This window comes from Triticum urartu, chromosome 2 (genome assembly GCF_003073215.2).
Source record: "Triticum urartu cultivar G1812 chromosome 2, Tu2.1, whole genome shotgun sequence".
In the NCBI taxonomy this organism is placed as follows: Eukaryota; Viridiplantae; Streptophyta; class Magnoliopsida; order Poales; family Poaceae; genus Triticum; species Triticum urartu.
In genome coordinates, this window is record NC_053023.1 from 474,584,706 (window position 1) to 474,605,658 (window position 20,953).

Sequence of the window (20,953 nt, forward strand, 5' to 3'; positions counted from 1 at the left end):
AAGAATATGACTAGCACATTTAAGTCTAACCCACTTCCTATGCATAGGGATTTTGTGATCAAACAACTTGTGGGAACAAGAATCAACTTGCATAGGAAGGTAAAACATGCATAACTTCAAAACTTTAAGCACATAGAGAGGAAACTTGATATTATTGCAATTACTACAAGCATATGTTCCTTCCTCATAATAATTTTTAGTAGCATCATGAATGAATTCAACAATATAACTATCATATAAAGCATTCTTTTCATGATCTACAAGCATATAAATTTTATCACTCTCCACATAAGCGAATTTCTTATCATGGATAATAGTGGGAGCAAAATCAACAAAATAATTATCATGTGAGGCATAATCCAATTGAAAATTAAAATCAAGATCACAAGTTTCATGGTTATCATTGTTCTTTATAGCATACATGTCATCACAATAATCATCATAGATAGAAACTTTGTTCTCAAAATCAATTGGAACCTCTTCCGAAATAGTGGATTCGTCACTAAATAAAGTCATGACCTCTCCGAAACCACTTTCATCAACATAATCATCATAAAGAGGAGGCATGCTATCATCATAATAAATTTGCACATCAAAACTTGGGGGACTAAAACTATCATATTCGTCAAACATAGCATCCCCAAGCTTGTGGCTTTGCATATCATTAACATCATAAATATTCAAGGAATTCGTACTAACAACATTGCAATCATGCTCATCATACACATGTTTAGTGCCAAACATTCTAATGCATTCTTCTTCTAACACTTTGGCACAATTATCGGAATCCTTACTTTCATGAAAGATATTAAAAAGATGAAGCATATGAGGTACCATCAATTCCATTTTTTGTAGTTTTCTTTTATAAACTAAACTTGTGATAAAACAAGAAACAAAAAGATTTGATTGCAAGATCTAAAGATATACCTTCAAGCGCTAACCTCCCGACAACGGCGCCAGAAAAGAGCTTAATGTCTACTACACAACCTACTTCTTGTAGACGTTGTTGGGCCTCCAAGTGCAAAGGTTTGTAGGACAGTAGCAAATTTCCCTCAAGTGGATGACCTAAGGTTTATCAATCTGTGGGAGGCGTAGGATGAAGATGGTATCTCTCAAACAACCCTGCAACCAAATAACAAAGAGTCTCTTGTGTCCCCAACACACCGAATACAAAGGTAAATTGTATAGGTGCACTAGTTCGGCGAAGAGATGGTGATACAAGTGCAATATGGATGGTAGATAAAGGTTTTTGTAATCTAAAAATATAAAAACAGCAAGGTAGCAAGCGATAAAAGTGAGCGTAAACGGTATTGCAATGCTAGGAAACAAGGCCTAGGGTTCATACTTTCACTAGTGCAAGTTCTCTCAACAATAATAACATAATTGGATCATATAACTATCCCTCAATATGCAACAAAGAGTCACTACAAAGTCACTAATAGCGGAGAACAAACAAAGAGATTATTGTAGGGTACGAAACCACCTCAAAGTTATTCTTTCGGATCGATCTATTCGAGAGTTCGTACTAGAATAACACCTTAAGACACAAATCAACCAAAACCCTAATGTCATATAGATGCTCCAATGTTACCTCAAGTATCCGTGCGTATGATTATACGATATGCATCACACAATCTCAGATTCATCTATTCAACCAACACAAAGAACTTCAAAGAGTGCCCCAAAGTTTCTACCGGAGAGTCAAGACAAAAACGTGTGCCAACCCCTATGCATAAGTTCACGAGGTCACGGAACTCGCAAATTGATCACCAAAACATACATCAAGTGGATCACGTGATATCCCATAGTCACCACAGATAAGCACATGCAAGACATACATCAAGTGTTCTCAAATCCTTAAAGACTCAATCCGATAAGATAACTTCAAAGGGAAAACTCAATTCATTACAAGAGAGTAGAGGGGGAGAAACATCATAAGATCCAACTATAATAGCAAAGCTCGCGATACATCAAGATCGTGCCGACTCAAGAACACGAGAGAGAGAGAGAGAGAGATCAAACACATAGCTACTAGTACATACCCTCAGCTCCGAGGGTGAACTACTCCCTCCCCGACATGGAGAGCGCCGGGATGATAAAGATGGCCACCGGAGAGGGATTCCCCCCTCCGGCAGGGTGCCGGAAGGAGTCTAGATTGGTTTTCGGTGGCTACGGAGGCTTCTGGCGGCAGAACTCCCGATCTATTATATTTTCTGATGTTTTTAGGGTATATTGATATATATAGGCGAAAGAAGTCGGTCAGGGGAGCCACGAGGGGCCCACGAGTGTTGGGGCGCGCCCAGGGGGCAGGCGCGCCTCCGTGCCTCGTGGCCACCTCGAAGCTTCCCTGACGTCTACTCCAAGTCTCCTGGATTGCTTCCGTTCCAAAAATAACTCTCCCGAAGGTTTCATTCTGTTTGGACTCCGTTTGATATTCCTTTTCTTCAAAACACTGAAATAGGAAAGAAAACAACAATTTAGGCTGGGCCTCCGGCTAATACGTTAGTCCCAAAAATAATATAAAAGTATATAATAAAGCCCATAAACATCCAAAACAGATAATATAATAGCATGGAACAATCAAATATTATAGATACATTAGAGACGTATCAGCATCCCCAAGCTTAATTCCTGCTCGTCCTCGAGTAGGTAAATGATAAAAACAGAATTTTTGATGTGGAATGCTACCCAACATATTTATCCATGTAATTCTCTTTATTGTGGCAAGAATATTAAGATCCATAAGATTCAAGACATAAGTTTAATATTGACCTAAAAATAATAATACTTCAAGCATACTAACAAAGTAATCATGTCTTCTCAAAATAACATGGCCAAAGAAAGCTATCCCTACAAAATCATATAGTCTGGCTATGCTCTATCTTCATCACACAAAATATTTAAATCATGCACAACCTCGATGACAAGCCAAGCAATTGTTTCATACTTTTGATGTTCTCAAACTTTTTTAATCTTCACGCAATACATGAGCGTGAGCCATGGACATAGCACTATGGGTGGAATAGAATGGTGGTTGTGGAGAAGACAAAAAGGAGAAGATAGTCTCACATCAACTAGGCGTATCAACGGGCTATGGAGATGCGCATCAATAGATATCAATGTGAGTGAGTAGGGATTGCCATGCAACGGATGCACTAGAGCTATAAGTGTATGAAAGCTCAACAAAAGAAACTAAGTGGTGTGCATCCAACTTGCTTGCTCACGAAGACCTAGGGCATTTTGAGGAAGCCCATCATTGTATATACAAGGCAAGTTCTATAATGAAAAATTCTCACTAGTTTATGAAAGTGACAACATAGGAGACTCTCTATCATGAAGATCATGGTGCTACTTTGAAGCACAAGTGTGGTAAAAGGATAGTAGCATTGCCCCTTCTCTCTTTTTCTCTCATTTTTTTGTTTTTTTTGTTTTTTGTTTTTTTGGGCCTTCTCCTTTTTTATGGCCTGTTTTTTCTCTTTTTTTAGTTTTCGTCCGGAGTCTCATCCCGACTTGTGGGGGAATCATAGTCTCCATCATCCTTTCCTCACTGGGACAATGCTCTAATAATGATGATCATCACACTTTTATTTACTTACAACTCAAAAAAAATTACAACTTGATACTTAGAACAGGATATGACTCTATATGAATGCCTCCGGCGGTCTACCGGGATGTGCAATGACTCATGAGTGACATGTATGAAAGAATTACGAATGGTGGCTTTGCCACAAATTCAATGTCAACTACATGATCATGCAAAGCAATATGACAATGATGGAGCGTGTCATAATAAACGGAATGGTGGAAAGTTGCATGGCAATATATCTCGGAATGGCTATGGAAATGTCATAATAGGTAGGTATGGTGGCTGTTTTGAGGAAGGTAAATGGTGGGTTTATGGTACTGGCGAAAGTTGCGCGGTACTAGAGAGGCTAGCAATGGTGGAAGGGTGAGAGTGCGTATAATCCATGGACTCAACATTAATCATAAAGAAGTCACATACTTATTGCAAAAATCTATTATTCATCGAAACAAAGTACTATGCGCATGCTCCTAGGGGGATAGATTGGTAGGAAAATACCATCGCTCATCCCCGACCGCCACTCATAAGGAAGACAATCAAAAAATAAACCATGCTCCGACTTCATCACATAACGGTTCACCATACGTGCATGCTACGGGAATCACAAACTTTAACACAAGTATCTCTCAAATTCACAACTACTCAACTAGCATGACTTTAATATCACCATCTTCATATCTCAAAACAATCATCAAGTATCAAACTTCTCATAGTATTCAATGCACTTTGTATGAAAGTTTTTATTATATCCCTCTTGGATGCCCATCATATTAGGACTAATTTCATGAACAAAGCAAAATTACCATGATGTTCTAAAGACTCCCAAAATTATATACGTGAATCATGAGAGTTCAACTATTTCTTCAAAATAAAACCACCGGCGTGCTCTAAAAGGATATAAGTGAAGCACTAGAGCAAATGACAAACTACTCCGAAAGATATAAGTGAAGATCAATGAGTAGTCGAATAATTATGCAAATATGTGAAGACTCTCTAACATTTAATAATTTCAGATCTTGGTATTTTATTCAAACAGAAAGCAAAACAAAAGAAAATAAAATGACGCTCCAAGCGAAACACATATCATGTGGTGAATAAAAATATAGCTCCAAGTAAAGTTACCGATGAACGAAGACGGAACAGGGGATGCCATCCGGGGCATCCCCAAGCTTACGCTCTTGGTTGTCCTTGAATATTACCTTGGGGTGCCTTGGGCATCCCCAATCTTAGGCTCTTGCCACTCCTTATTCCATAGTCCATCGAATCTTTACCCAAAACTTGAAAACTTCACGACACAAAACTTAACAGAAAACTCGTAAGCTCCGTTAGTATAAGAAAATAAATCACCACTTAGGTACTGTTGTGAACTCATTATAAATTCATATTGGTGTAATATCTACTGCATTCCAACTCATCTATGGTTCATACCCTCCGATACTACTCATAGATTCATCAAAATAAGCAAACAACACATAGAAAACAGAATATGTCAAAAACAGAACAGTCTGTAGTAATCTGTATCAAATGTATACTTCTGGAACTCATAAAATTCTCAACTAAATTGGTGGACCTGAGGAATTTTGTATATTAATCATATGCAAAAAGAATTAACTAAATAGCGCTCTCCATTAAAAAAATGGCAGCAAATCTCGTGAGCGCTAAAGTTTCTATTTTTTACAGCAAGATCGCAAAGACTTTCCCCAAGTCTTCCCAAAGGTTCTACTTGGCAAAAACACTAATTAAAACATAAAAACTCAATCATAACAGAGGGTAGATGAATTATTTATTACTAAACAGGAGAAAAAAGCAAGGAACAAAAATAAAGTTGGGTTGCCTCCCAACAAGCGCTATCGTTTAACGCCCCTAACTAGGCATGATGATTTCAATGATGCTCACATAAAAGATAAGAATTGAAACATAGAGAGAGCATAATGAAGCATATTACTAACACATTTTAGTCTAAACCACTTCCTATGCATAGGGATTTTGTGAGCAAACAACTTATGGGAACAATAATCAACTAGCTTAGGAAGGCAAAACAAGCATAACTTCAAGATTTTAAGCACATAGAGAGGAAACTTGATATTATTGCAATTCCTACAAGCATATACTCCTCCCTCATGAATGAATTCAACAATATAACTATCACATAAAGCACTATTTTCATGATGCACAAGCATATAATTTTTATTACTCTCCAGATAAGCAAATTTCTTCTCATGAATAGTAGAGGGAGCAAACTCAACAAAATAACTATCATGTGAGGCATAATCCAATTGAAAACTAAAATCATGATGACAAGTTTCATGGTTATCATTATTCTTTATAGCATACATGTCATCACAATAATCATCATAGATAGTAACTTTGTTCTCATAATCAATTGGAACCTCTTCCGAAATAGTGGATTCATCACTAAATAAAGTCATGACCTCTCCAAATCTACTTTGATCAATATAATCATCATAAATAGGAGGCATGCTTTCATCATAATAAATTTGCTCATCAAAACTTGGGGAACAAAAAATATCATCTTCATCAAACATAGCTTCCCCAAGCTTGTGGCTTTGCATATCATTAGCATCATGGATATTCAAGGAATTCATACTAACAACATTGCAATCATGCTCATCATACAAAGATTTATTGCCAAACATTCTAATGCATTCTTCTTCTAACACTTTGGCACAATTATCGGAATCCTTATTTTCATGAAATATATTAAAAAGATGAAGCATATGAGGTACCCTCAATTCCATTTTTTTGTCATTTTCTTTTATAGACTAAACTAGTGATAAAACAAGAAACAAAAAGATTCGATTGCAAGATCTAAAGATATACCTTCAAGCGCTAACCTCCACGGCAACGGCGCCAGAAAAGAGCTTGATGTCTACTACACAACCTTCTTCTTGTAGACGTTGTTGGGCCTCCAAGTGCGGAGGTTTGTAGGATAGTAGCAAATTTCCCTCAAGTGGATGACCTAAGGTTTATCAATCCGTGGGAGGCGTAGGATGAAGATGGTCTCTCTCAAACAACCCTGCAACCAAATAACAAAGAGTATCTTGTGTCCCCAACACACCAATACAATGGTAAATTGTATAGGTGCACTAGTTCGGCGAAGAGATGGTGATACAAGTGCAATATGGATGGTAGATAAAGGTTTTTGTAATCTGAAAATATAAAAAAGCAAGGTAACTAATGATAAAAGTGAGTGTAAACGGTATTGCAATGCTAGGAAACAAGGCCTAGGGTTCATACTTTCACTAGTGCAAATTCTCTCAACAATAATAACATAATTGGATCATATAACTATCCCTCAACATGCAACAAAGAGTCACTCCAAAGTCACTAATAGCGGAGAACAAACGAAGAGATTATGGAAAGATATGAAACCACCTCAAAGTTATCCTTTCTGATTGATCTATTCAGAGTCCGTAGTAAAATAACATGAAGCTATTCTTTCCATTCAATCTATCATAGAGTTCGTACTAGAATAACACCTTAAGACACAAATCAACCAAAACCCTAGTGTCACCTAGATACTCCAATGTCACCTCAAGTATCCGTGGGTATGATTATACGATATGCATCACACAATCTCAGATTCATCTATTCAACCAACACAAAGAACTTCAAAGATTGCCCCAAAGTTTCTATCGGAGAGTCAAGACGAAAACGTGTGCCAACCCCTATGCATAAGTACACGAGGTCACGGAACTCGCAAGTTGATCACAAAAACATACATCAAGTGGATCACGTGATATCCCATTGTCACCACAGATAAGCACATGCAAGACATGCATCAAGTGTTCTCAAATCCTTAAAGACTCAATCTGATAAGATAACTTCAAAGGGAAAACTCAATTCATTACAAGAGAGTAGAGGGGGAGAAACATCATAAGATCCAACTATAATAGCAAAGCTCACGATACATCAAGATCGTGCCGACTCAAGAACACGAGAGAGAGAGAGAGAGAGATCAATCACATAGCTACTGGTACATACCCTCAGCCCCGAGGGTGAACTACTCCCTCCTCGACATGGAGAGCGCAGGGATGATGAAGATGGCCACCGGAGAGGGATTCCCCCCTCCGGCAGGGTGCCGGAACGGGTCTAGATTGGTTTTCGGTGGCTACGAAGGCTTCTGGCGGCGGAACTACCAATCTATTCTGTTTTCTGATGTTTCTAGGGTATATCGATATATATATATATAGGCGAAAGAAGTCGGTCGCGGGAGCCACGAGGGGCCCACGAGGGTGGGGGCACGCCTTGGGGGCAGGCGCGCCTCCCTGCCTCGTGGCCACCTCGAAGCTTCCCTGACTTCTACTCCAAATCTCCTGGATTGCTTCCGTTCCAAAAATAACTCTCCCGAAGTTTCATTCCGTTTGGACTCCGTTTGATATTCCTTTTCTTCAAAGCACTGAAATAGGCAAGAAAACAACAATTTGGGCTGGGCCTCCGGTTAATAGGCCAGTCCCAAAAATAATATAAAAGTGTATAATAAAGCCCATAAACATCCAAAACAGATAATATAATAGCATGGAACAATCAAAAATTATAGATACGTTGGAGATGTATCAACGTCCTCTACTTTGTTGTTGTAAGTTTTACGTGGCTGCTACGGGCTTCTAGTAAGAACCGTTCTTACCTACGCATCAAAACCACAATGATGATTTATCAAGTTTGTTGTTTTAACCTTCAACAAGGACCGGCCGCAGTCAAATTTGATTCAATTAAAGTTGGAGAAACAGACACCCGCCAGCCACCTTTATGTAAAACTAGTTGCATGTCTGTCGGTGGAACCGATCTCATGAACGTGGTCATGTAAGGTTGGTCCGGGCTGCTTCATCCAACAATACCGTCGAATCAAAATAAGACATTGGTGGTAAGCAGTATGATGATCACCGCTTACAACTCTTTGTGTTCTACTCGTGCATATCATCTACGCATAGACCTGGCTCGGGTGCCACTTTAGGGGAACATAGCATGCAATTTCAAAAAAAATCCTATGCTCATGCAAGATCTATCTAGGAGATGCATAGCAACGAGAAGGGGGAAGTGTGTCCAGTACCCTCGTAGACCGAAAGCAGAAGCGTTTGACAACGCGGTTGATGTAGTCGAACTTCTTCTCGTTCCGACCGATCAAGCACCGAACGTACGACACCTCCGAGTTCTGCACACGTTCAGCTCGATGACGTCCCTTGAACTCTTGATTCAGCAAACTGTCGAGGGAGAGTTTCGTCAGCACGACGGCGTGGTGACTGCTACGTCTTCAGCTTGTGTTGGTTTTCCCTGAAGAGGAAGGGATGATGCAGCAGAGTGGCGTAAGTATTTCTCTCAGTTTTTGAGAACCAAGGTATCAATCCAGTAGGAGGCCACGCTCAAGTCCCTCGTACCTACACAAAGCGATAGCAACTCGCAACCAACGCGATTAGGGGTTGTCAATCCCTTCACGGTCACTTACGAGAGTGAGATCTAATAGATATAATATTTTTGGTATTTTTGGTATAAAGATGAAAAGTAAAAAAGTAAAAGCAAAGTAAAAAAGCAAAGCAATATTAAAGTAATGGAGATTGATATGATGAGAATAGACCCGGGGGCCATAGGTTTCACTAGTGGCTTCTCTCAAGAGCATAAGTATTCTACGGTGGGTGAACAAATTACTGTTGAGCAATTGACAGAATTGAGCATAGTTATGAGAATATCTAGGCATGATCATGTATATAGGCATCACGTCCGTGACAAGTAGATCGAAACGATTCTGCATCTACTACTATTACTCCACTCATCGACCGCTATCCAGCATGCATCTAGAGTATTAAGTTAAAAACAGAGTAATGCCTTAAGCAAGATGACATGATGTAGAGAGATAAATTCATGCAATATGAAATAAACCCCATCTTGTTATCCTCGATGGCAACGATACAATACATGCCTTGCTGCCCCTTCTGTCACTGGGTAAGGACACCGCAAGATCGAACCCAAAGCTAAGCACTTCTCCCATGGCAAGAACTACCAATCTAGTTGGCCAAACCAAATGGATAATTCGAAGAGACTTGCAAAGATAACCAATCATACATAAAAGAATTCAGAGAAGATTCAAATATTATTCATAGATAGACTTGATCATAAACCCACAATTCATCGGTCTCAACAAACACACCGCAAAAAGAAGATTACATCGAATAGATCTCCACAAGAGAGGGGGAGAACTTTGTATTGAGATTCAAAGAGAGAGAAGAAGCCATCTAGCTACTAACTATGGACCCGAAGGTCTGAGGTAAACTACTCACACTTCATCGGAGAGGCTATGATGATGTAGAAACCCTCCGTGATGACGGCCCTCTTCCGGCGGAGCTCCGGAATAGGCCCCAAGATGGGATCTCGTGGATACAGAAAGTTGCGGCGGTGGAATTAGGTTTTTGGCTCCTGTTCTGATCGTTTGGGGGTACGTAGGTATATATAGGAGGAAGGAGTACGTCGGTGGAGCACCGAGGGGCCCACGAGGCAGGGGGCGCGCCCTAGGGGGGGCGCGCCCCCACCCTCGTGACCTCCTCTTTGACTCCCTGGAGTAGGGTCCAAGTTTCCTGGATCACGTTCGGTGAGAAAATCACGTTCCCGAAGATTTTATTCCGTTTGGAATCCGTTTGATATTCTGTTTCTCTGAAACATTGAAATAGGAAAAAAACAGCAATTCTGGGCTGGGCCTCCGGTTCATAGGTTAGTCCCAAAAATAATATAAAATTGGAAAATAAAGCCCAATGTAGTCCAAAACAGTAGATAATATAGCATGGAGTAATAAAAAATTATAGATACATTGGAGACGTATCAGGCATCCCCAAGCTTAATTCCTGCTCGTCCTCGAGTAGGTAAATGATAAAAAGAGAATTTTTGATGCGGAGTGCTACTTGGCATAATTTCAATGCAAATCTTCTTAATTGTGGTATGAATATTCAGATTAGAAAGATTCAAGACAAAAGTTTATATTGACATAAAAATAATAATACTTCAAGCATACTAACAAAGCAATCATGTCTTCTCAAAATAACATGGCCAAAGAAAGTTATCCCTACAAAATCATATAGTCTGGCTATGCTCCATCTTCACCACATAAAGTATTTAAATCATCCACAACCCCGCTGACAAGCCAAGCAATTGTTGCATACTCTAACTTTTTCAAAACTTTTTCAATCTTCACGCAATACATGAGCGTGAGCCATGGATATAGCACTATAGGTGGAATAGAAGGGTGGTTGTGGAGAAGACAAAAAGAAGGGGAAGATAGTCTCACATCAACTAGGCGTATCAACGGGCTATGGAGATGCCCATCAATAGATATCAATGTGAGTGAGTAGGGATTGCCATGCAACGGATGCACTATAGCTATAAATGTATGAAAGCTCAACAAAAGAAACTAAGTGGGTGTGCATCCAACTTGCTTGCTCACGAAGACCTAGGGCAATTTTGAGGAAGCCCATCATTGGAATATACAAGCCAAGTTCTATAATGAAAAATTCCCACTAGTATATAAAAGTGACAACATATGAGACTCGCTATATGAAGGACATGGTGCTACTTTGAAGCACAATATATGAGACTCGCTATATCATGGTGCTACTTTGAAGCACAAGTGTGGAAAAAAGGATAGTAGCATTGCCCCTTTTTATTTATTTTCTTTTTTTGGCCTTCTTTTTTTCTCTTTGGCCTTTATCTTTTTTTTATTTGGGTCAATGCTCTATTGAATGATGATCATCACACTTTTATTTATTTACAACTCAATGATTACAACTCAATTCTAAAACAAAGTATGACTCTATATGGATGCCTTCGGCGGTGTACCGGGATATGCAATGAATCAAGAGTGACAAGTATGAAGAAATTATGAACGGTGGCTTTGCCACAAATACTATGTCAACTACATGATCATGCTAAGCAATATGACAATGATGAATGTGTCATGATGAACTAGATGGTGGAAAGTTTCATGGCAATATATCTCGGAATGGCTATGGAAATGCCATAATAGGTAGGTATGGTGGCTGTTTTGAGGAAGGTATGTGGTAGGTGTATGATACCGGCGAAAGGTGCACGGTATTAGAGAGGCTAGCAAAGGTGGAAGGGTGAGAGTGTGTGTAATCCATGGACTCAACATTAGTCATAAAGAACTCATATACTTATTGCAAAAATCTAGAAGTTATCAAAGCAAAGTATTACGCGCATGCTCCTAGGGGGATAGATTGGTAGGAAAAGAACATCGCTCGTCCCCGACCGCCACTCATAAGGAAGACAATCAATAAATAAATCATGCTCCGACTTCGTCACATAACGGTTCACCATACGTGCATGCTACGGGAATCACAAACTTTAACACAAGTATTCTTTAAATTCACAACTACTCAACTAGCATGACTTTAATATTATCACCTCCATATCTCAAAACAATTATCATGCTTCAATCTTTTCTTAGTATTCAACACACTCAAAAGAAAGTTTCACAAATCTTGAATACCAAGCATATTATTATTAAGCAAATTACCATGCTATTAAGAGGCTCTCAAAATAATTTAAGTGAAGCATGAGAGATCAATAGTTTTCTTTAAAACAAATCCACCACCATGCTCTAAAATATCTAAGTGAAGCACATAGAGCAAAATTATAACACTCAAAAGATATAAGTGAAACACCTAGAGCAAAACTACTTAGCTCAAAAGATATAAGTGAAGCACATAGAGCAAAACTACATAGCTCAAAAGATATAAGTGAAGCACATAGATCAAAACTACATAGCTCAAAAAGATATAAGTGAAGCACATAGAGCAAAACTACATAACTCAAAAGATATAAGTGAAGCACATAGAGTATTCTATCAAATTTTAATTCATGTATGGCTCTCTCAAAAGGTGTGTACAGCAAGGATGATTGTGGAATACTAAGACACAAAGACACAAATAATACAAGACGCTCCAAGCAAAACACATATCATGTTGGTGAATAAAAATATAGCTCCAAGTAAATTACCGATGGAAGTGGACGAAAGAGGGGATGCCTTCCGGGGCATCCCCAAGCTTTGACTTTTTGGTGTCCTTGTATTATATTAGGGGTGCCATGGGCATACCCAAGCTTAGGTTCTTGCCATTCCTTGTTCCATGATCCATCAAAAGAATTCACCCAAAACTTGAAAACTTCACAACACAAAACTCAAAATAGAAAACTCGTGAGCTCCGTTAGCGAAAGAAAACAAAAGACCACTTCAAGTTACTGTAATGAACTCATTCTTAATTTATATTGGTGTTAAACCTACTGTATTCCAACTTCTATATGGATTATAAACTATTTTACTAGCCATAGATTCATCAAAATAAGCAAACAACACACGAAAAACAGAATCTGTCAAAAACAGAACAGTCTGTAGTAATCTGTAGCTAGCGCAAGATCTGGAACCCCAAAAATTCTAAAATAAATTGCTGGACGTGAGTAATTTATCTATTAATCATATTCAAAAATAATTAACTAAATAGCCCTCTTCAAGGAAAAATGACAGCAGTTCTCGTGAGCGCTAAAGTTTCTGTTTTTTACAGCAAGTTCAACAAGACTTTCCCCAAGTCCTCCCAACGGTTCTACTTGGCACAAACACTAATTAAACACAAAAAACACAACCAAAACAGTGTCTAAATAATTTATTTATTACTAAACAGGAGAAAAAAGCAAGGAATAAAAATAAAATTGGGTTGCCTCCCAACAAGCGCTACCGTTTAACGCCCCTAGCTAGGCATAAAAGCGAGGATAGATCTAGGTATTGCCATCTTTGGTAGGCAATTCTTCGATGATGCATCTATTTCCCTTAGGAATTTCTTTATTTCTAGTGATTATTAAACTTTTAGGCACAAGATCGAAAAATTCATTTGTAGCAATTGGTTCCTTAATGATATCAAAAAGATTGGGATGAATACTTATAGATTTAAGATCCGCAGTTTCCTTAGATGGTTCACCCTTATTTTTAGGAACATACATAAGCTTGGCAATTTTAGTAGGAGGACTTGGAGTATTCTTTACGGAAGAAAAAGCGGTTCCCAAGTTTGTAATGATACCCTCAAGTTTATCAATTCTAGTAGAATCTAAGTTCATCTTCTCATTAACTATGGGTTCCTTTTCCTTAATATTTTTCAAAGTCATTCCTACCTTAGATCCATATTGAGTAATTTGATTGTGGATCTTTTTATCTAGATTTTCAATTTATTCAATAGTAGCAACTTTATTTTCAATAATTTCAAGTCTTTGCATAACATGCTCCAAAGCTAACATGGTTCCATTAACCAAAAGAGGTAGTGAGCCAAATAAATTTAGCATAGCATTATAAGAATCAAAATTATGGCTACCCAAGAAGTTCCCTCCGGTAATGGTATCGAGGATATATCTATACCAAGGATTAACACCTACATAAAAATTACGGAGAAGAACTAAGGTAGATTGCTTCTTGGTAGATCTATTTTGAGCATTGCAAATTCTATACCAAGCATCTTTTAGATTTTCTCCCTCCCTTTGTTTAAAATTTAGAACTTCACTCTCGGGAGACAACGGAGAAGATATGAGACTAGTCATGACGACAAGAAAACAAACTAGCACACAAGCAAACAAGAGCAAACGGGCAAAAGAGGCAAATAGAGAGAGAGGATAGAGAGAGAGGGCGAATAAAACGGCAAGGGTGAATTGGGGGGAGAGGAAAACGAGAGGCAAATGGCAAATAATGTAATGCGAGAGATAGGGATTGTGATGGGTACTTGGTATATTGACTTTTTGCGTAGACTCCCCGGCAACGGCGCCAAAAATCCTTCTTGCTACGTCTTGAGCTTGCGTTGGTTTTCCCTAAAGAGGAAGGAATGATGCAGCATAGTAGCGTAAGTATTTCCCTCAGTTTTTGAGAACCAAGGTATCAATCCAGTAGGAGGCCACGCTCAAGTCCCTCGTACCTGCACAAAGCGATAGCTACTCGCAACCAACGCGATTAGGGGTTGTCAATCCCTTCACGGTCACTTACGAGAGTGAGATCTGATAGATATAATATTTTTGATATTTTTGGTATAAAGATGCAAAGTAAAAAGTAAAAGCAAAGTAAAAAAGCAAAGCAAGATTAAAGTAATGGAGATTGATATGATGAGAATAGACCCGGGGGCCATAGGTTTCACTAGTGGCTTCTCTCAAGAGCATAAGTATTCTACGATGGGTGAACAAATTACTGTTGAGCAATTGACAGAATTGAGCATAGTTATGAGAATATCTAGGCATGATCATGTATATAGGCATCACTCCGTGACAAGTAGATCGAAACGATTCTGCATCTACTACTATTACTCCACTCATCGACCGCTATCCAGCATGCATCTAGAGTATTAAGTTAAAAACAGAGTAACGCCTTAAGAAGGATGGCATGATGTAGAGAGATAAATTCATGCAATATGAAATAAACCCCATCTTGTTATCCTCGATGGCAACGATACAATACGTGCCTTGCTGCCCCTTCTGTCACTGGGTAAGGACACCGCAAGATCGAACCCAAAGCTAAGCACTTCTCCCATGGCAAGAACTACCAATCTAGTTGGCCAAACCAAACGGATAATTCGAAGAGACTTGCAAAGATAACCAATCATACATAAAAGAATTCAGAGAAGATTCAAATATTATTCATAGATAGACTTGATCATAAACCCACAATTCATCGGTCTCAACAAGAGAGGGGGAGAACTTTGTATTGAGATTCAAAGAGAGAGAAGAAGCCATCTAGCTACTAACTATGGACCCGAAGGTCTGAGGTAAACTACTCACACTTCATCGGAGAGGCTATGATGATGTAGAAACCCTCCGTGATGACGGCCCTCTTCCGGCGGAGCTCCGGAATAGGCCCCAAGATGGGATCTCGTGGATACAGAAAGTTGCGGCGGTGGAATTAGGTTTTTGGCTCCTGTTCTGATCGTTTGGGGGTACGTAGGTATATATAGGAGGAAGGAATACGTCGGTGGAGCACCGAGGGGCCCACAAGGCAGGGGGCGCGCCCTAGGGGGGGCGCCCCCACCCTCGTGACCTCCTCTTTGACTTCCTGGAGTAGGGTCCAAGTCTCCTGGATCACGTTCGGTGAGAAAGTCACGTTCCCGAAGATTTTATTCCGTTTGGACTCCGTTTGATATTCTGTTTCTCCGAAACACTGAAATAGGCAAAAAAACAGCAATTCTGGGCTAGGCCTCCGGTTAATAGGTTAGTCCCAAAAATAATATAAAAGTGAAAAATAAAGCCCAATATAGTCCAAAACAGTAGATAATATAGCATGGAGCAATCAAAAATTATAGATACGTTGGAGACGTATCAGTGACGGTGATGGTGAAGTGATCCACGCAGGGCTTCGCCTTCGCCTAAGCACTACGACAATATGACTGGAGGAGTAAACTGTGGATGGGGGCACCGCACACGGCTCACAGATGTTTGTGTGTCCTCTAGGCGCCCCCTCCCTACATATATATATTGGGTTGAGGGGGGAAGAGGCAGCCAGGGGGCGCCCAAGTAGGCCGAGTCCTACTTGGGCTCCCACCCCAATTCGCCCCCATTCATTGTTTTGGCACTAGGAGAAGGAAGGAGGAGGTGGCACCCTCCTTTCCTTTCTTCCTTGAGAAGGGGGAGGAAAGAGGGGCTAGCCCTCCTCCCTTGCCTTCCCTAGGGCTGGCCGACCTGATGGAGGGGCGCACCAGCCCCCTGTGGGTTGGTCTGTCCCTCCCTAGGCCCATTAAGCCCATATAGTTGGCCGGGGGTTGCCCGGAACCCCTTCCGATGACCCAATTCATACCCAGTACCCCCGGAACACTTCCGGTGTCCAAATACTATCGTCCTATATATGAATCTTTATATCTCGACCATTTTGAGACTCCTCGTCATGTCTGTGATCTCATCCGGGACTCCGAACAACATTCGGTCACCAAATCACATAACTCATATAATACAAATTGTCATCGAACGTTAAGCGTGCGGACCCTACGGGTTCGAGAACTATGTAGACATGGCCGAGACACCTCTCCGGTCAATAACCAACAGCGGAACCTGGATGCTCATATTGGTTCCTACATATTCTATGAAGATCTTTATCGGTCAAACCGTAATGACAACATACGTTATTCCCTTTGTCATCGGTATGTTACTTGACCGAGATTCGATCGTCGGTATCTTCATACCCAGTTCAATATCGTTACTGGCAAGTCTCTTTACTCGTTCCGTAATGCATCATCCCGCAACTAACTCATTAGTCACATTGCTTGCAAGGCTTATCATGATGTGCATTACCGAGAGGGCTTAGAGATACCTCTCCGATACTCGGAGTGACAAATCCTACTCTCGATCTATGCCAACCCAACAAACACCTTCGGAGATACCTGTAGAGCATCTTTATAATCACCCAGTTACGTTGTAACATTTGATAGCACACAAGGTATTCCTCCGGTATCAGGGAGTTGCATAATCTCATAGTAGTAGGAATACGTATTTGACATGAAGAAAGCAATAGCAGTAAAACTGATCGATCAACATGCTAAGCTAACGGATGGGTCTTGTCCATCACATCATTCTCCTAATGATGTGATCCCGTTCATCAAATGACAACACATGTCTATGGCTAGGGAACTTAACCATCTTTGATTAACGAGCTAGTCTAGTAGAGGCTTAATAGGGACACGGTGTTTTGTTTATGTATCCACACATCTATCAAGTTTCCGGTTTATACAATTCTAGCATGAATAATAAACATTTATCATGATATAAGGAAATATAAAATAGCAACTTTATTATTGCCTCTAGGGCATATTTCCTTCAGTGCCCTCATAAAGGAGCAAACCCGGGCGGTATGTGCCCCTTGCATATTATCCCCAAAGAGAAGGAGGCTGGTGGCGGTTCAGACAGCTCTGGCAGTGAGCAGACCCGGCTCGATTCATATTGCTTCTTTGACCGCTACTTCCGTGACGAAGATGGCGATGTCTAGGGCAACCGTAGGTGAACTTTCTCGATATCTCTAGTTTTTAGAAAATTAAAATTTCTTGCTAGTTCGATGGAATGTATGAGGAGACCCTATGCTATATGTGATCTAAGGGCAACTCTAACCGATCCCTTATAACCGGTTAGAGGAGTAAAACCTGGACCTAGCAGATTCCTTATCCTTCGTAAGGGAGTGAAATTGGTCTTGCTCTAGTGGCAAAGAATTGGTGAATTATTTACTCCAATGTCGTTGAATGAAATGTGTTTCGATGGTTGAGTATGTGACGCAAATGGGAATTTTATTTTATTCCACTAAGTTTAGGGGATCGGCTAGAAATGGTCAAAACTAAGTGGAGTAAATTTACTCCACCGTTTTACTCCTCTATTTATAAGGGATCGGTTAGAGTTGCTCTAAATGAGCTCGATAGTTCAAACCTTTAGAACATGCCAATTCTTGATAGTTTGATGGAATGTAGATGAATCCCCTCCGCTATATGTGATCTAAATGAACTACGTGTGTTTATTTTTACGCTGCGTGTGTTTATTTTACATTGCATGTTTATTTATATCGTTGCGTGTGTTCGTTTTACATTCCATGAGAGTGTATGAATTTAAGGCCCCGCTTGGATACGGTGTAAATTTATACACCTGGATTTAATCTACAGGTGTATTTTACCGGCTGCTGTGTTATTTCCTCCTAAATTGAAAACGACGGCTGGAGGTCTATTTTGATTACAGGGGTATTTAGGAGCAAACCGACAATCCAAGCAGAGCTTGCTATGAGGAAGACGGTTGTAGACTTGGACATATGAGATTTGAGGGGCGACTCACTTTTGACGGGTACGGTTGTAGATGCTTTAACAGGTCACCCGTAGTATAGTGTGGTCGCAGGATCATGAAAACTGAATCAAGGCACACAAAGAACAAGGAGTACTACATAACTGATGAACAAATTGCCAAATTTCTCCTTTTCAATTCAATGCCCATGTCCCGTCTCCAACACAGCACACGAATGAATTCAACATAAAACATCTCTATTTCCACCACACCACAGGAGAAAATCTCGAATTGGAACAGAATTACAAAATGAAAGGCGAGCTAGAGCTTAATCTGCGGCCCATATCCCATCCTTCACCTTAGGAGCAGTTTCTCAGGACTCGAATGGACATATACCAGAACCAACAGCAGTAATTTTCATACTAGTAGAAGCAGTAGTAGTATAGTTCGAGAAGAAGAGCGATGATTTGATAACCGGCCATTGATCGCGGAGTGCGCAGCTGCAACAATCCAAAGACGAGGCTAACTCGTCGCCACCGCCGATCCACCTGCCGTCGCGGATGCCGACATGATGGTTTTGCTGGACGTGGAGCTCGTCGGCCTCAGCGCCCTCATGGGGCTCGCCAGCGCCCACGCCCAGCCCCGGTGGCTCCGTGTGCCAGAAACCCTCGTGTTGCCGCCGGCGCTGGCGCTGCTCCCGCCACTGGGCGCGGAGAGCCAGTAGGAGGATGAGGCCGGGGGCGCGGCGCCGATGCCGCCGAAGAACCCGGCGCACTTGATCCTGTGCTGCTGCGTGTACTCGTAATCCTCGTCGCCGTCGCCGGCGTCGCGGGCGCCGCCAAGGTGGCCGAGCGCGCTTCCCTTGGGCTTGGGCTCGCGGTGGGACTCGACGCGCCGGAGCGCGCAGTCGCCGAAGCCGGTGGAGAGGCGCTCCAAGAAGTCCCCCGAGAAGCTGCGGCTGCCGCAGCCCACGGAGCGCGACCGCGCCACCTTTCTCCCGAACGACGAGGACGACGACCCCTCGCTGCGGCGGCCCGGGCTCTCAGGCTCCTCTATCGCCTCCAGCCTCCGCCCCAGCGACGCCGACGTCGCCGAAGCCACCGACACCGACTTCCTCCTCGTGGACGCGGCGCCCTCCCCACTGGCCAGAGACGACGACCCGCTCCGGTGGCCGCTGGAGGAGGAGGGGTAGAGGAAAGACCAGAAGCTCTTCTTGCGGGGGCTGTCAGAGGTGATCCCGGACGACAGCTGCGGCTCTTCCGGCCGCGGCGCCACGGACTTGCTCCTCCTGAGCCCGCTGGCCACCGGGGCGGGCGCCGAGGAAGATGTCTTGCCCTTGTGCGGCGGGATCGCCATGGCAGAGGCGGTGGAAGGATAAAGATTTTCGGTGGCGAGCCTGTTGGGCGGAGGGGTGGTCGGCGTGACGGAGGAAGGCGGCGGGTGGAAGGGGCTGGACTTGGAGGAGGAGACCAGCATGCCAAGCTTCTCCTGCAGGCAGAAGGCGCAGATGCCACTGCCGGCAGCCACCCCCGCGGCCGCCGCGGCGCCGGGCGGGTAGGGGTGCTCGCTACAGTAGGCCACTTCTTGATCCACCGCAACCGCCGCTGCCGGGGCCGCCACCGTCTCCGCCGCTTTCTCCTCCATGCCCGCCCTCCTCACCTCCTGTGCTACGATCTTGGTAATGCTGTGCCGGATCTTGTCTCAGTTGCTCTCCTGATGCCGATCTGCCGCGGCGGCCGGGCCGAAGGTGGAGGCGCGCGGACGGGAGCGGGGAGCTTGGGGGACGGAGAGGGGCACGAGCGCGCAAGCGGATGCGGATGCGGTGGCAGAGGAGAGCATGGATGGGAGTGGCAGGGGGCGGCGTGGGGGTGCGCCTTATTTTAGCGCCACTCCCGCCTGCGTCTTTTTGTCCGGTTCGCGCGGCCCTAGCCGTGACAAGGCTCGGTCATCGCACCGCACGTAGAAGAAGGAAAAAAAACAAGGGCTCGGTCAGGGCGGGCACGTGGGGGTGGGCAACCCTCTGCGACCGCGCGCGTGGCTCCACTCCACTTGATGCGCGCTCTGCCTCTCTCCACTGGTAACAACGGGTCTTAAGCAGAGTGTCAAGTAAAAACAACTCGGAATTACTGGTGCCGTGCCACTGGGACGAGACGAGACCATGCGTGATTGCACGTGCGATGTAGCAGTACATCTATCCTGCGATAGGTTGATGAAAATTACTACTGGATAATCGTGGTGCGCAGTGGGAAAAGGGTTTACGTTACGCTTCCCGCCAAAACATATTACACGGCACGCGATGCCGAATCAGGAGCCGCGCCTCTGTTCCATTGACATTGTTCATTCATCGGTGTCGTCGTCGGCCGATGCCCTTGCCTGTTTTAACCGGCAGTGATTGCTACACGTACGATGGTCATGGTTCTTGTCCGACGTGTGTCCGTTCCATGATTCCGTTTTCTAGCGCGACAGACGGGGCCGGACGTGTTTCCCCTGTTCCAAGAGAATGTACAGCCAGCTACAGAGCTACTCCACCATCACCATGGTAGATCCAGCACAAACTCAGCAGCGTCCCATGCCTGCTGTTTGCGAGCA

At 42.5% G+C, this 20,953-nt stretch overlaps 1 protein-coding gene across 1 annotated transcript; it reads right to left on the reverse strand.

Annotated features, from left to right (window-relative positions):
• Window positions 1-18,518: 18,518 nt before the first annotated feature.
• Window positions 18,519-20,274, reverse strand: LOC125538003 (putative protein TPRXL). Its single transcript, XM_048701314.1, has one exon. It carries the CDS (start codon window positions 20,006-20,008, stop codon window positions 18,887-18,889), a length of 1,122 nt encoding a protein of 373 aa, XP_048557271.1. The 5' UTR covers window positions 20,009-20,274; the 3' UTR covers window positions 18,519-18,886.
• Between the last annotated feature and the right edge of the window lie 679 nt (window positions 20,275-20,953).